Below are 12,080 nucleotides of genomic sequence, written 5' to 3' on the forward strand. Positions count from 1 at the left end.
AACTGGAAATATATACCCTATTGAAAAGCATTTGAGGGGCCTCTGAGTGGCTCAGTCGATTAAGTGTCTGACTCTTGATTTCAACTCAGTCATGATCTCACAGTTTGTGGGATCAATCCCCATGTCACACTCTACTTGGGATGCTCTCTCCCTTTTTCTCTGCCCCTCTCCTGCACTTACTCACTCACTCTCTCTCTCTCTCAAAATAAATAAACATACATTTAAAATAAATAAAAATAATAAAAGCATTTGAATGACCTATGGATCTCCAGCTTGTCACTGCAGGAAAAAATAACATGAAAACTCCTTACCCTGGCATTCAAAATTCCGGATTTTCTGGTTCCTTTCTACTTTTCTAGCTTATTTATAGCTCTCTTACTCTTGATCACTATAATCCAGACACCTTGGCAGTTTGTGGATCCCTGAGCCTCTGTCTGTTATTCTACAAATATTCTTCCCTCTTTCTGGGATTTAATTCCTCATAATATATTTTTGGAAATTTCTCTTCCTTCTTTAATCCTGGATATCGCCTTCACCAGAGCCTACAGTACAAATGCAACAAGTTCTATCCTCCCAAAAGATCATTTGCAGGACTGTATATCAGCATACATCATACTGTGTTTTGACTTCATTTACATATCCTCCTTCCCTCAAGACTCAGAACTCCCTGAACATGAAAATCTTATCTTGTTGCTTCTGTATTTTCATCACTCAGGGTGGAGTCTGGCTTATGGGAGGAGTTTGGTGAACACACAAATGAACGTATGAATGAGTGAATATAAATAAATAGCAACAATGATGACAATAACAATAAGAGTCAACTCTCCTGTGGCACAGACCATGTGGCAAAAATTGTGAGCATTTTACATATTTTAAGTAATTTAACTCTTCAATTGATATCCCGTTTTACACCCCCATTTTATCAATGATAAAACTGAGGTCCGGAGGATACAAGAGATTTGTATGCCAAGGTCACATGGCTAGTAAGTGATGGAACTGGGCATTTCGCTGCATCAGACTTTTTTCACCTCTTGGCTCTTTTTGACTCCTCCCTAATTAGTAGCAGTCTTGGGAAAACAAACATTTCGAGGTACATTTCTGACTGCAGTAACTAAATGCCCTCGCTGTCCTATAATTCAGGTCACTCAGGGACCATTAGCTATCTGGATACATCTGCTGCCATGGGGAATTTATAGAGAAAAGCAATGTGTTTAATTAAGTGGTTGTCGAAAACACCCACCCAGTATAAATGGTTTCTGGCAACAGAGGTGAATTTGTTGCTGCCAGAGTCCTGCCACAGGTCATTAACATCTTAATGGATTTGAGGTACTTTCCAGCTTGAGTGCACAAAGGATGCAAGAAGTCTCCTTGGGCTGTGGGCTGCTTGAAGGCCCAGGGAAACGGAGGCAGGACTCAATGGGTGGACCCTGCTAGTGTCAGTGAAGGGCTTCAAACAGTAGACGACTCAATCAGAATTAAATTCAAGTCAAGTCCATGGTGGGTTCTGAGCCCCTCCCACATGCCAGACACCACTGGGAGGTGGGCAGAGATGGGCTTTGACAAAACATGAATCAGAGTCAGGCCCTGTCTCGAGGAATGCTTTCCTCACAAAGTGCGCAGTGAACTACGCCATGTAGTATAACATAACAGAAATAAGAGAGAAGATTCTTCTGGTTGAATTAAGATGGAAAGGCTTTATAGACATAACATCTCTGAAGGACAGGAAAGGTCTGAACAAACAGAAAGGAAGAAAGACATACCAAATAAGCAGAGTGAGTGAGTGAGTGAGTACAATCATGATGTCAAAGCACTGTGTCAGGAACATTTGGAGACCGGTGGACAGTCCAATTTGATAATTTGTAAAGGGGTATAACGGTAAATAAGGCTGGAGAAGAAAATTCATTCCATGGCGTGCAGGGTTTGAAAGATGCAGCAGAAGAGTATTTAGGCAGTGAGGAGCCACTGAAGTCCTCAGTCCATAAGCATGAAAGTGATCTGGACCAGTACTTCCCAAATTTTAATGAACATCAGAATTAACTGGGGATTCAGGCTCAGCATGTCTGGGGTGGCCCCTGAGGATTAGCCCTGCTAACAAATCCTTAGGAATGCTGATACTGCTCATTCCAAGACCACCCTTTGAGTAGCAAGGGTCTAGAATAGATGAATGTACACAAAAATGGATGGGGCTGGGGGAAGATACATTTCAGAATGTTATTTTGCATAGTACATTTATTATTCATGACTAAGACGGTTAGAAATCCCTGATTTCCAGGTTTTGGGGGGTCTTTCTACTTATTTTTAAATTATAAGTAGCAGTATTTTTCATTACAATGGTAGTTCAGCACGCCTTAGAATCAGACAGTGACAAGATAAAGTGTGATTGGCCTTAGTCCATCAGTGGCACCCACCAGGCCCCTATAAGTATTTGACTTTTTAGCTGATTCTGGGAAAAGACTAAATAATGTCAGATGCACAGCACAGGCAGAGTAAGATCTGGAGAGGAAAAGAGGAAAAGGTCTCTGAACCTACTCAATGAATGTCTGCCCTCCTCCCTGCAAACAATAGACGATCAACAAAGAAACCAGACACAGGCGCAAAGATCATTTACGCAATAGAAACTGCGGCCATCGCTGTATCAGGAGATGAAAATTCACAAAAGCAGCACGAGCCATGTGATGAGAAGACAACAAGGCTGGGAGAGGGGTCCTGTGAAGTCAAGCCCTCCTGTGACCCTTAATAAGTGGTTGCCCTTAGGCAGGTCATTTAATCTCTGGGTTTCTTCATCCATAAAATAAAGCCAATAGTTCCTCCTGGCCTCCTCCCATGGGTCTGTCTGAGGATCACATGTGAGGGCAGGTGTGAAAGTGATCACCCACAGCGCTGCTTTGGGGATCAGTGTGCTCCAGGGGCACTCTGTGCCTGAGAGATACTGCCCAGTCGTCTGCTCCTCAACATCCCTTTCTGTCTTGGGATGCCTTTCTTTTCATTTAAACTTCTAGGATAGCTCTTTCTTCTGTGAAATCTTTTAAAATTAAGCAGAGATGCCCTGCATACTTCCATGTACCCCACAAAGCCCAAGGAACAGAATTCTGAGTTTATCCAACATTTTTCTGCCAGAGGAATAACAGACTACAATCCAATAAGGGGTACACATGGAATCTGGCCACAATAGCAAAAAGACCATTTTCGCAAAACTGGGGGAAGCATAATGCTTCGGGGCCCTACCTCTGCTACTTTGCGGCCCTGGGACACTTCCTAGCCTTGATTTCTTCACCTGCAAACTGGAAGTAATGTTTCCTACCTCAGATAATTGCTCTGAAAATTGGATTAACTGAAGAAGAACATTTTTAACTACAAAGTGCTGTAGAATATTATTTTCTTCATCAAAAAATAAATGGAGAATGCCTTAATGTATTTTCATTTCTCTTTCCAACTGTGTAGTCTTACTCTGCACTACTGGTATATATCCCTTACTGAGGGCTTCAGTTTTTAAAGAATAATATATATCCTTAGGGGCAGCTGGGTGGCTGAGTCAGTTGAGCATCTGACTTCAGCTCAAGTCATGATCCCGTGGTTCGTGGGTTTGAGCCCCACATCAGGCTTTGCACTGACAGTGTGGAGCCTGCTTTGGATCCTCTCTCCCCTTCTCTCTCTGCTCCTTCCCCACTTGTATTCTCTCTCTCAAAAATAAATAAACATTATGGGGTGCCTGGGTGGCTCAGTCAGTTAAGCATCTGACTTCGGCTCAGGTCATGAGCTCACGGTTTGTGAGTTCAAGCCCCACATTGGGCTCTGTGCTGACAGCTCAGAACCTGGAACCTGCTTCGGATTCTATCTCCCTCTCTCTCTATCCCTCCCCAACCAGTGCTCTGTCTCTCAAAAATATAAATAAATGTAAATAAATAAACAAACAAACAAACGTTAAACAATTTTTTTAAATATATAAATCCTTACATTTACATAACCACTGACATTTTGGGAAGTAATCATCTAACAATAGGTGAATGATCAAGTAACTTCACAAAACCTACATGATAACAAGAAAAAACCTAAGGGAAGTGCCATTTAGAAATCATCAAAACCATATGTATTATACCAATCTAATGGCAAATGGAGGAAAATCACTTAGCAGAACACTTGGTACAATTTAAATGTTATTTATTAATATTATAACAATCTTTGGCAAACATGCATGAAGAAAAGCTGGAATGAAAAAATACTACAAAAATTAACAATGGCTGTGCTTCTTTCAAGAAAAGTGAATTTCTAATGGACTAAAGACTACATTAAAACAAATGCCCTAATTAAAAAAAAAAAAAAAATGGCAAAACCTACTTAAGTTTACTGAGGTACACTGATCGTGAGTAGCAGAACCAGGATTCAGACCCAAGGCTTCTGACTCCAAATTCAAGACTCTTTCTAGGATGCCAGGCTGCCTCCTTGACTTTACTTCCGTTCTATTGTCTATATGTTCAACGTAGCCAGTTAATCGGATTTCACATATTTTTTATACCAAAGTGCAAGGATAGAAACCTGGCTGGGTTTAGGGGAAGGTAGGCAATGAGAAACACTGTAAGTATTTTCCACAAGATAAAGACTGAGAGTTACTTGACTCCCCCACCCCCCCCACCCCAACCACCAGAGGCAAGTCTTCCCATGTAGCAACAAGAGGAATGAGAACATCCCCCCAACCATTTCAGACTAATGTGCTTAAAGGAAGATCCCATCTCCTCCTGCCTCTTTAAGCACCATACACAAAGACATCTTGAGTACATTCTACTGAAGAGCCACTTCAGTGCCATTATAACACAATTTTTGAGACTTTGGGAAGTGTCAAGATGTTCTCCTTGGTGCTGGCTTAATGGATCACTTCTGAAAGTATACACACAATTTCTTCAAAAAGTAGTTTCCCAGAAGGACCAAGAAGGGCAATAAGAGGAGGAGATAAAGTTAAGATAGACACCGTGTTGTCTTTAGAGCTGTAGAGGCATATAAAGCTCCAGGATGGACTGGACTAGAGGTCTGGGTCCTAAGTGGCATCTTCTCAGGGTACTATTCTTAATGGTTTCAGCTAATTGGGATCTAACTGGAGTTGATGGTTGCATCTCTCTAGTTCTCCTGTCGGCCTCTCTCTCCATCTCCTCATAGCCTATACCCAAGTGCCTTCAAACTAATCTTTCTAATTTAACTGAATAATATACCAGTATAAATTTAGAACATTGCAAAACAGCTCACCCGAGTTTGGGTGACATCACTTGAAAAATGCTTTTACCGATTTAATGTTACTTTACACCCTTAGATTCTATAGAAGGCTATAAGAAACAAATATGTCAAGATTACTGTCCCTTTTGAGCACACTACTTAAGACAGTATCTGGATGCATATGTAAATCCATCCATTCAACATCTCCATGTGGATGTCCTATGGACACCTCAGACACATTTTTTTCCCCAAAACTGTACTCAGCAAGTTCTATAAGAAGGGAATGACAAGATTGTTGGGATAATTAAATAACACTGCAAGCACAAAGTTTCTTCTGCATTGTTTGGCATATGGCGGTTTCTCAATAAAGTAGAGTTATCGTTTCCTTCTAAGCCTGGAATGGCGACACAGGGAACCCATCAGTTTCCCAGGCCAAAGCCCAAGAATTGGCCTGAACTCCTGCCTCACAGACAATTAAACAGAGAGATCCACAAAGCCTTGCTCTGTCAGTTGTTAGTTTGCCTCTCAGTCCCATATGCACCCTTCAGTATATGCTCTATGATTAACAACAGAATCCTGTCATGCATTTTTCTTTCAAGTGTGCACCATGTTATGTTTTTGCAGAAAAGAGCACAAGAGGGTTGTAACAGAAAGAAGGGGCTTTTTATAATTTCCAGCTTGGGCTGGGGGTCAGCAGTGTAGGTGTGAGAACCCCAATGTCTTCTGCCCTAGCCAGAATACAGAATACAGACCCTCAGCAGCCTCTGCTTGGCATGAAGCTTCCCTCAGCTGCCTGTCCAGAGTTAAACCTATTCTTCAATAAAGAAGGTGACTTTTGTGGAACTGGACAATAGTTTTTAAATGCTGGAACTATATTTCCTCAAGTTTTTTTCTATGTATTTACAATATCACAGCCACAGACATGGCATACCTGGAAGCTTATTCTGCATTAACATATTCCCTGTTGCTTTCTAAAGTTTAGACAATCAATAAAGCAATAAATTGAACTCTGATATCTAGTGTTTGCTGACTTCCATGATGGAATCACTGCCCCCAGGGTCAATTCCAAGCCATGTACATGACACCACTGAATGTGTAGCAGAGAAAAGAGGTACAGTAGCAAGTTATCATGTAGTATTTCCACTACGCAAGCATAATAGGCATAAATCACCCCAACAGCAAATCAACAGCAAAACAAAGTAAAAAAAAAAAATCAGAAAGTAAGGAGTTTTGACTACATCACCTTTAAGTTTAATTCACTTGGTGTGATATTTTATGTTTTAATAATTAACAACCAACTCTCAAAATTCCTGAAATTGTAATGTTGACCTCTCATAAGCCAGTGTGAACCAGCTCCAGCACGCCACTGGATCAGACCCTCGCTGATATTGCACAAGCATCTAGTGTGGCAGCCAGCCTTCCAGCCATCCATTGATCCTTCACATTTCAAACATGTACAGGCCATACACCCTCATCCGTAATTCCAAATTCAATAAAGCCCTGAAAATGGCGCAGCTGTGGCTCAGACGCACTTTATGGTAAGCCAGATCTGATCCAACATGCAGTCATCTATTCTATGTTGAATATGACAGGTTTTCCTGCAAAAATTTTAGTGTGTTTGATTATGGGGGGCTGTCGCAGGCCTCCACTTGGAGCATAAAATGCATATGTATTGTTTTACCTTTCTAAAATCTGAAAAATTCTCAATCTGATTCATATCGGATTCCAGGGGTTTTAGATAAGGGATTGTGAGCCTTCAGTGATCTTTTTAAATTGAAATATAGTCACACTTTCTCACCAATCAGTGCCTCCCCATCGCCTACAGGGTAGAATCTAAGTTCTTAAATAAGATACACAAGGCCCTTAAGCTCACGATACTCCCCACATCACACTCCTATATCAAACCATTTCTGGGGCTCTGACCAACCATGACTAAAGGTTGAGCTGTGATGAGTGACCCCGCACCTATACCTTACACCCTTTGGGAAAGAATTGGAACCGAGCTAGTAGAGGAGAGCAGTCTGCCTTCCTTGCTTTACCCCTTATGTGATCTCAGCTGTCCACTTCCTCGTCCCACATCTCCATTTCTCATCTGTCACATGACAATCACAAAACCAGCAAGGTTGTAGTGAACATAAAGCAAGTTCATGGTCATAAAGTTATTTTTTAATGTGCTATATATATATATCATTGGAAGGGTTTTTCACTCTTATCATTCTGAAACTGGAATACTTGTTTGAAAGCAAACATTCTTTCAACTGTTGGATGAGTAACTAGGGGTTTCTCATCTCCATAAAAGGAGCTAACCATTGATGTGCATAAAGCCCAGTCATTGCTGTCACACACACAAAAAAGTGTTACACTTGAAAAGAGTTATGTATGGTTGGCACAGTTGGGGAAGCTGGTGTATAGTACAGCCTCTGTAACTCATAAAAACTGAATGGATGGATGGGTCTTATCCCATTAGAAAAAAAGAGAAAGGGAAAAGCATAGCCCCAGGCTCGTACTTCTCTGGGCCTATATGTTTATTGGTTTATTTAGTTCTTTCTTTTGTTCTGTTTTGCTGTTGTTATTTTGGGGATTTCATGCTGATATTGATTGCTTTTATCGTTGCTTTTGCCTTTCCTACATTGGTGCACTACAAAGACTTAAGTGTGAAAGGTCATTCAAAACCTCCATGCATGCCCTTCCTTTGACAAATGCCTCCAATCTTCTTCTTGAACAGTCACAGTGACTGGGAGCCTATTTATTTAGCCCACATGCCTGGACCATCTTCTTTGCAACTGGCAGCTTTTTCCACTACAAGAAGACAGTCTGAACCAGCTTTAAGGTTTAACAGGAAAAGAAAAGCAACTGGCAAATTCTTACTATGGTAGAAATGACTGGATTCAAATCTTTCTTAAAAGTAGCTTTAGATGGAGAGTAGGAAGAGGTATGAAAGGATTTTGGCAGAGAGGAAGACCAAAAAGAACACAAAAGAACTACCGTTGAAAGAGAAGAAATGGTTCCAAAGTGCAAAGGAGAAAAGTCTGACAGCAAATGAAAATTATTGCTTAAAATTCCACACGCACATGATACATCCCTCATTACTGTCTGTAACATAAATGTATATACCACAAAGCAAAAGAGACATAGAAAACTAGATGCCAGATAGTCTTCACCAACCCTTTGAGCTTCCTATTAGGTTCAGAGCTACATGCAAAACTTGGGTCTTGGGGCACACCTGTTCAGATTTATCTGAAAACTGCTGGTTTTATCAATCATCCCAGTTGACGATAAATCAAACTGACAGAATTATGGTGCTAAGTCTTAATACAGATCACACAGTCTGATTTATCTTGGGTCAAACTGATATCTAAAGACCTTTATAATCATGAAACAAAAACATTCCAAACAAAAATAAGCCACATTTCTATACAAAAAAGACCAAGCAATTAAAGCATGTACTATTAAAAAAAAAAAACAAACAAACAAACAAAAAAACTGCTGATTCTATTATTTGAGAATTAATTCAAAAAGCTACTACTGGATTTTGAAAGACCATATTTGGGCATTCTTTCTTATAAACGAAATGCACTGTAGGAACACAACAGGTTAAGTATCTACTTCTGATTAGACCTTCAGAATTCAAGGAGACATCTGTCCTAATCAAGGCAGACTTTTTTATTTGCACAAGTCAAATTTTACTTTGCAGATGGCAGGTGGTGTTGGAAAAGGGTTGGTAAAAGTGAATAAGCAAAAAGCCTCAATTATACACTTTTTTTTTCATAGAGATAACCCAGAGATGAAAGATATAGAGATGGATAGGACAAAAATAAAGGCAGAGGCTACCAAACAAACACAAACAAAAGGCCTTTACCAATAGACATAACTTGTGAACAGAGGAGGGACACTGATGTCTGATAAAAATCCACCATGTGCTGGGGACTTTGCTAAGAGTTTTACCATGCTGTCTCATTTAGCCCTCGTAACAACTCCTCAGGTACTTATCACTATCTCCAGTTTATACATGAAGAAACAAATGCTTAGACATGGTCAGGTTGTCTTTCTAATTTCATTTTCACTCAATTCTTAGAACCCATTTGAAACAAGAATGTAACATGGTCATCAGGCAGATGGATCCACAGGTGACCTGGTTCTACACTCCATTGATGGAGAGATTTTGTTCTGCTGGACTAGAAGACTGGACATTTAAGTATTGTCTGTACCAACCCCACCCTCCCAAAACTTAGTCAAAGAAAATGTCCGGCCCAGGAGTGAAAGATTAAATGCTTCTTTACTCAAGGTATAGGAATTACTGAGCTTTTCGGCTAGAGCCTTTGGAGACAGAAAACTTAGTGAGTATCCAAAATGGAGTTCTCACTATATTCTCCATTTAGTGTTATGTATTCTGTAGCAGAAAAGAGGCGCCTCTTTCTCTTATTATGTGAATATATTACTTATTATTGTAAAGACCATGGCATTCTTGATATTCTACTGGCGGGTGGAGAAAAAGTCATAGACACTAGAATTTCGGGGCAAGACACAAGGTAACTCTCTTCATGGTGTCATTTTCAATGAAAGCCCTTAGAGCTAAGATAAGCCTCAGGGATGAATGGAGAACTTCTGGAAGGAATAAAGTCTCAAGTGTTACACTCGGTTTTTAACCTAACTCTGGACTGGTGGCTTGTCTTTTCTATCCCGCATGATTTTGTAGGGATGTTATGTACAGCTCATGTTATTGTACATAAAATTCAAACTGTATATATTGACCTCATTTGTCTTTTCTAACCTTCCTTTCCACTGTACCCAGAGGGGGATGGTTAGTAGCCTCATGTAGCTAGAATGAGAGTAGTTGTAAGAGACAGAAACTCGAACCAAAAAGATCAGAGAGAAGAGTCCAGTGCAACAGTCCTTGAGAGCTATGAAGACCTAAGGAGTCATAGTGATAGCTGACTATACCCAGAAAATTGTTGTAGGAGTCAACCCTAGTCATGTATCAGCCATAGGGCACCACAAAACTTGACTCGCTAACTGGGGGTAATGCCAACCAATTATTTTGCATGGCATCCAGAAGAAATTCTGCCATAGATCTATCTCCCATTCTGTGACAGTGGTGTCAAGGAAAATGTTAGATTCCCATGGCCCCTCACTTAGCCATAACTACTCACTCTGTCAAGAGCCAGAAGCCTTGAATTGTCTCTCCAGGAGTCTTCGCCATGTGGCCTTTCAAGTCTTCCATGGCAGTCTCAATGGCCCCTGGCTGAGTGGGAAAAAGAAAATATCTAGTTTAGAGAAAACTGAGCCCTCTTTGTGCTTATGATTAATGAGTATAACCCATAGCCTTCTCCAAAAAGCTGATGGGAAAGATAGTTCTCGCATTTGTCTGTTTGCTCTAGGCATAGCATGCCGGAGAGCTTAGTCTTGAACTCTGGTATTTACTAAGCTGTTCTCCTTAGGTGGGACCAAAGTAATCCAAGTCCTGTCTTCCATGATCTTACTCATACCTTCTCACAGAAAGGAAGACACCCATTTTCAGAAGGCCAGTTTTCCCAAACATGTTTATCAGAAAGTTCAAAGGATTTAGCAATATGTACATTTTTAAAATCAAATCTTTCTCTCTTTAAAGAGCACCTGGCAATAAAATACCTAAGAGAAATCTTTTTCTAATATTCTGACCATAATTTTAGATGATTCTGGGAAATTAACTTTTTTGTCTCCTTACCTTGCTTTCTTCACCCTTCTCCAAGCAGGTGCTTCTACTTATGGGCCTACCTCTAGCTTAAAATTTGATTAACCCTTTTCATGATAAGAAATTCATAGACCTCTATCTCAGTGATTCCTAAACTTCAGTACACATCAGAATCAAAAACACAGATTTATGGGCTCTGTTCCCAGAGTTTATGATTTAGGAGGTCTGAAGTGGGCCTGAGAACTTGCATTTCCAACAGGTTCCCAGGTGATGCTGTTGATGCAGGACTGCACTGAGAACTACTGTTCTCTAGACAGTTATTCTCAACCTTGGCTACATATCAAATTGTGAGGAGAGCCTTTAAAACTCCTAGTGCCCAGGCTGCATACCAGGGCCATTACAGAAGATACTCAGTGGATATCTGCCATGTGGGACCCACATATCAGTACCTCAGGAGTTTTGCAGGCATCCCAGGTGACTCCAATGTGCAGCAAACGTTGAGAACCACTGCAGCCCAGGAATTATCTCGGCTTTTTTATAGGTGTGGAAACAGGCTAGTGTGGGGAACCAACCTGTCAAGTTCACTCAGCTAAGAAGGGGTGGAGACAAGACGAGAAAACAAACATTCCATCGCTCCACCTACAAATGTAGTTCTGGCCTCATCCCAGCCCTGAGCTACTGACAAGTAGGTTCTCGGTTCTTGAATATTCTCTATATAATAGGGCTTTAATACTAACCACCTAATCTTCTCTAAATATTAACAGTCCTAATCCTCCCAGCCTGAGACTGTTCTCTCACAAAAGGAAACAGGGACACTAGTCTGGCCTAGGATCCGTTCAAATGTCTTTTCCTCTCAGAGCTAGGGTGGTGGTAGGATTTGGGTTTGCTTGCTTTCTCAGTGTATGATAAAACACTGTGAAACATTTTGGCTACAAAGTCCATTGGTCAAAAAAACAAAAAAAACAAAAAAAAACTTATGAGAATCCATATAGGAAAAACAGGAAAAGAATGACGCTGCTTCAGATAAAGTGGTAGAAAATGATGCAGAGCTCTACCCCTCCCCTACGATTCACTCAGCACAGCCCACGTCATCCAGGAAATGTCCACTGAACAGAGTCGAGTGACCACGGATCCTATTCCATATCTGTCATAAATGAGTTCTGTAACCTCTAGGCAATTATTTGAGTTTTCTTGGCCTCCATTTCCT

At 40.7% G+C, this 12,080-nt stretch overlaps 1 protein-coding gene across 4 annotated transcripts in view; it reads right to left on the bottom strand.

Moving 5' to 3' along the window:
- TPRG1 (tumor protein p63 regulated 1) overlaps window positions 1–12,080 on the bottom strand; it is a 215,501-nt gene that overhangs the window by 90,721 nt on the left and 112,700 nt on the right. For all 4 annotated transcript variants that reach the window (XM_053903544.1, XM_019463493.2, XM_019463492.2 and 1 more), the window contains exon 3: window positions 10,353–10,444. In XM_053903544.1, the coding sequence (XP_053759519.1) occupies window positions 10,353–10,444 (92 nt within the window). The remainder of the gene's footprint in view (window positions 1–10,352; window positions 10,445–12,080) is intronic.

The sequence above is a fragment of the Panthera pardus genome, unplaced genomic scaffold (assembly GCF_024362965.1).
Source record: "Panthera pardus isolate Hobbes unplaced genomic scaffold, ASM2436296v1 HiC_scaffold_16, whole genome shotgun sequence".
Classification (NCBI taxonomy): domain Eukaryota; kingdom Metazoa; phylum Chordata; class Mammalia; order Carnivora; family Felidae; genus Panthera; species Panthera pardus.